The sequence below is a fragment of the Corylus avellana genome, chromosome ca4, assembly GCF_901000735.1.
Source record: "Corylus avellana chromosome ca4, CavTom2PMs-1.0".
Lineage (NCBI taxonomy): Eukaryota > Viridiplantae > Streptophyta > Magnoliopsida > Fagales > Betulaceae > Corylus > Corylus avellana.
Window position 1 is genome coordinate 27,875,395 of NC_081544.1, and position 4,187 is coordinate 27,879,581.

The following is a 4,187-nucleotide window of genomic DNA, read 5'->3' on the forward strand; positions in this document are numbered from 1 at the left end:
TGGCTAGTTATTTATTTTTGTGGCTGTTCATCATTTGGAACCATATATATTAAACACAACTTAACCCCCATGACCATTATAAGTGGTGGAAGGGCTTGGCCCACCAAATTCTTTTGGGTCAGGTTGCCCAACAGTACTATGTAATAAAGATTGATCATGTCATGGGCCTATCACCCATATTTGTTTGTCTTTGAAGTTATCTTCTGTGTTTCAAGCAAACTGTTGACAGATTCAGACCTAAAAAAAGGAAAAATAAAAAATAAAGTAAAAATGGACAGCTCGTTTAATTTGAGAGAGATTTTACTTTTTAGGGATTGCAAAGTGACTAGACCGAGCAAGGCTGCATCTGAGTCAACATTTGCTCGACTTAGCGCAACCGGCCACGTTCCACCTGCTCTTTCTTAAGCACTTGGCCTATTCTTTATGATTTCCATTGAAGCTAAAGAAACAATATTATGCAGAGATCGAGGCGGCCTACGGTGAGTTGTTAAAGAGGTAATTAAGTTCCATTACGTTTCTTCACTTTTCTTTCTTAATTTTGTGATTTTTCTCTTCTCTGACGTCGTACTACGTACAATATATAGACAGTTTTGTGGTTTTTGACCTTTCATTTGATCTGAATTGGGAAATTTAATAAATGAACAGGCTAGCTCGTTTTCCAGCGTTGACATAAACGTGAGAATTGGTGATTTCTTTTATGTGGGTGTTTGATCTCTTGTGAGCAAAAGAATACCAAAGACCATGCACCAATGCATTCTTTTTTTTTATAGATATAACGTGCCATTCACAATATTTGCAATTGAAGAGTTGCATCTGTTGAATACATACAATCCTTTAAAGATCAGTAAGATCATTTGTGACAGGTTCTCTGCAACATATATAGTGTTTCTTTCGGAATATGATGCTTGTTGACGGAGCTGATCCTGTTTCCATTCGTATTCATGAAAAGCTTATTGGATTAACTCCAAATGCCCCAGAATGTTGTATATTTAGAGTGCACACCCAGTTACGCAAGACAAATGAAAAGGCATACGAGCCTCAATTACTTGCCATTGGTCCTTACCACCGTGGCAAGGATGACTTGAGGCTTATGGAAAACCACAAATTGCACTATTTACAACTACTTCTTCACAGGAGAAGAGAGAGCAATGTGGAAACATACATTAAGGCCATTAGAGAATTGGAAGGAAGAGCTCGTGAATTCTATGCAGAACCCATTAGCCTAACCACGGATGAGTTTGTAGAAATGATGTTACTTGATGGGTTTTTTATCATTGAGTTGCTTCGCAAGCGTACAATGAAGGTTCTAATGGATGAATATGACCCAATCTTCCAATTGGGTTGGATGTTCTATAGCTTAATGCGTGATCTACTGTTATTCGAAAACCAAATTCCATTCTTTCTTCTCACTAAATTGTTCGAGATGACTGAGGTTCCTAACCGGCAGAACAACCTTATTGATGTAGCCATACATTTTATCAGAGTCTCATTACCATGTGGAGGCCATATCTGTTTATCATGCGATGGATCGCTCCAAAACATTAAGCATCTACTTGCTTTGGTATATAAATCTTTCACTTCACCATCTGTAGAAATTGGGATAGGTTGGAGTATTGTACATGAGGAAGAGTGGAGTTCGATACCTAGCGCCATAGAACTTCAAGAGGCTGGAGTCAAATTCAAGAAGCTAGATAAAGGTACCCTTTTTGACATAAAGTTCAACAATGGGGTGATGGAAATTCCACTTATGAAAATAGAAGAACGATCAGAATCTATCTTCCGAAATTTGGCGGCATATGAGCAATATAGTCAAAATAATCATCTTAAATTCTTCACAGGCTATGTGAGCTTCATGGGCTATCTCATCAACTCTCCAAAGGATGTTGAATTTCTTCGTAGACGAGGAATTATTGAAAATTTTTTGGGTGATGATGAAGCTGTATCCACCATGTTTAAGAACCTTGGTGACAATGCCATTGTATTCAACTTACATTTTGCTGAACTTTTCAGAAATGTGAACAAGCATTGCCGCAAACGTCAGAATGTATGGATTGCGAATTTGAAGCACAATTATTTCAGCAGTCCGTGGGCATTTATTTCATTTCTTGCAGCTGCCTTATTGCTTCTATTTACTTTAACACAGACCATATTTTCCATTCTCTCTTAAATTTCCAAGTCATAACTACACAATATTATTGTCGTTCTCAATTGATCTAGTACAATTTTGAACAATATTTTAGCAATGCTTGATCAGTTACATGCATTTGGAATCTTTTTTGTTAAGCTACAATAATTTTTTGTTGAATTCCAGTGGCTATTATGATGAGAACGAACTTATAGGATTTTTTATTTATTTATTTATTTTTTTTCAAGTGAAATCAAGGGAAAGGAAAGGGGATCAAGTGGGGTATTTTCCACTATTGATTCAAGAAATGGGTATGCAACTCAAACAAAAGCCCTGAGCCAACTAGAAGATGGTGAGGCAACCAGAGAACCAAGAAACATTCGAGAATGGGTCCAAAAAATAACGAGGCCCACCAAGAGAACAAGAGTAGCAACAAAGGGTTGCTAACAAAGACAACACTAAATTCTTTGAAAAAAAAACCTTTCGGAGCTCTTGCAAGGAGACCCACTATAGGCGTTTATGGGTTGTTAGGTTGTGTAACTGAATGCATATTTTGCGACACATGAAAAAGTTAAGTCTCACATTAATGGGAGGATTGTAAAGGTGTCTTATTGGTTTTTTATTAAGTGAGATTGGATTATATAAGTAATTTTAAGGAACTTTAATTGTAACTAGTCATTTTGGGGTGTGACATTTATAGAATCAGAGCCAAGTAATTAGTAAACATCATGTGACAATCAGCACTACAAAATGAAATGAGCCCCAACAAGATGCCATGGACTTGGAGTGTGAGAGACTGTGGCACCCTACAAAGTTTGAAACTGACTTTGAAATGTGAGATTTTGTCTTTTAGTGAAGGCACTCTCAGCTTACGGACTATGAAACGGGCATTGTCCCTTCAATATGGGCTTCTTTTGGGCAAACGTTATATAGCATAGGGATATTCCACAGGCAACTGGGGGGCATTGCTCAAATAGCCCAACTTCACACTATCTGACAAGGCCCAGAAAAAGGATTCTCGATCTCCATTTGGACTGGAGAGGATCCTCTTGCCAGAAGAAGCTGCGTAGCCTGCGTGCATCTAATTATAAGTCAAAGTTTCCTGAGCTACTGTAGCAGCAGTCTTCATGTTGTTAAGAGAGATCTCTCTTAAAAGATAAAACTATCCTCTAACTGTACTAGTTTTGATTAAAGGCTAAGAGACAAATCTGCAGAGGCCATCTACAGTCGGTCTTTAAACAAGTAAGTTCCATTACCCTTCTTCCTTTGTTTTTTCTTTTCTTCTCTAATATGCTAAAATACTATAGACGCGCGATAAATTGTTCAAGAGTCTTTTAAAGCCTGTATTTCACTCTGGCAATATGGGTTTCCCTACTGATGTTTACAGTCAAAAGTTAATCGTTAGAATTCAGGGAGACAAAATCTTGAGATAATCATACTTGTAGTCCTAAGCGATTCACTGAGATTGGGTAATCTCCATGGTCGTGTTTATATTTCAGAATCTAGAGGAAGCAATTTCGATTTCAGTCCACAGCTCGAATTGCTCATACATTTCATATAAGGTTCATACAAGTACTCGGTACTAAACTATTGAAACACCTTGTCGTATTATGTTATGTAATTGAAGTTAGAAGAAAATACGATGGAACTTCCTATCCCACAACCATGAAAGTGAAATAAATAGGTTGCTACTACCCTATTACTAATTACTAATTAGCTAAAAGCTAATCAATAAAATTATTGTATTGCATGTATCTCTACGATGGTTGGAAAATGGAACTTAGCGAATGTAAATGTTAATGAGCAGAGTCTTCAGCAGCCAAGTTGTATAAGCAAGAAAAAGGGAAAGAAGGAAAGAAAAACACTAAACTGACTGGTAGGTGAAATTGGGCTCGAACACCTTGATTTTATTAGTTAGTAGATGGATATATGTAGGTGTCAGCTTGAAATTCATTAACATTAGTGATTGGTTTTGTGCAATTTGTGCAATGTATTTAGAACAGATTTGACTTGTACAATTTGTTTAGAACATGAGGGCTGTTGATGGAGCTGATCTTGTCTC

General features: G+C 37.1%; 1 protein-coding gene across 1 annotated transcript; it reads left to right on the forward strand.

The window, feature by feature from the left end:
- The first annotated feature begins 250 nt into the window (after window positions 1-250).
- Window positions 251-2,233, forward strand: LOC132179671 (UPF0481 protein At3g47200-like). The gene has a single exon (XM_059592426.1). It carries the CDS (start codon window positions 899-901, stop codon window positions 2,165-2,167), a length of 1,269 nt encoding a protein of 422 aa, XP_059448409.1. The 5' UTR covers window positions 251-898; the 3' UTR covers window positions 2,168-2,233.
- Window positions 2,234-4,187: the final 1,954 nt, after the last annotated feature.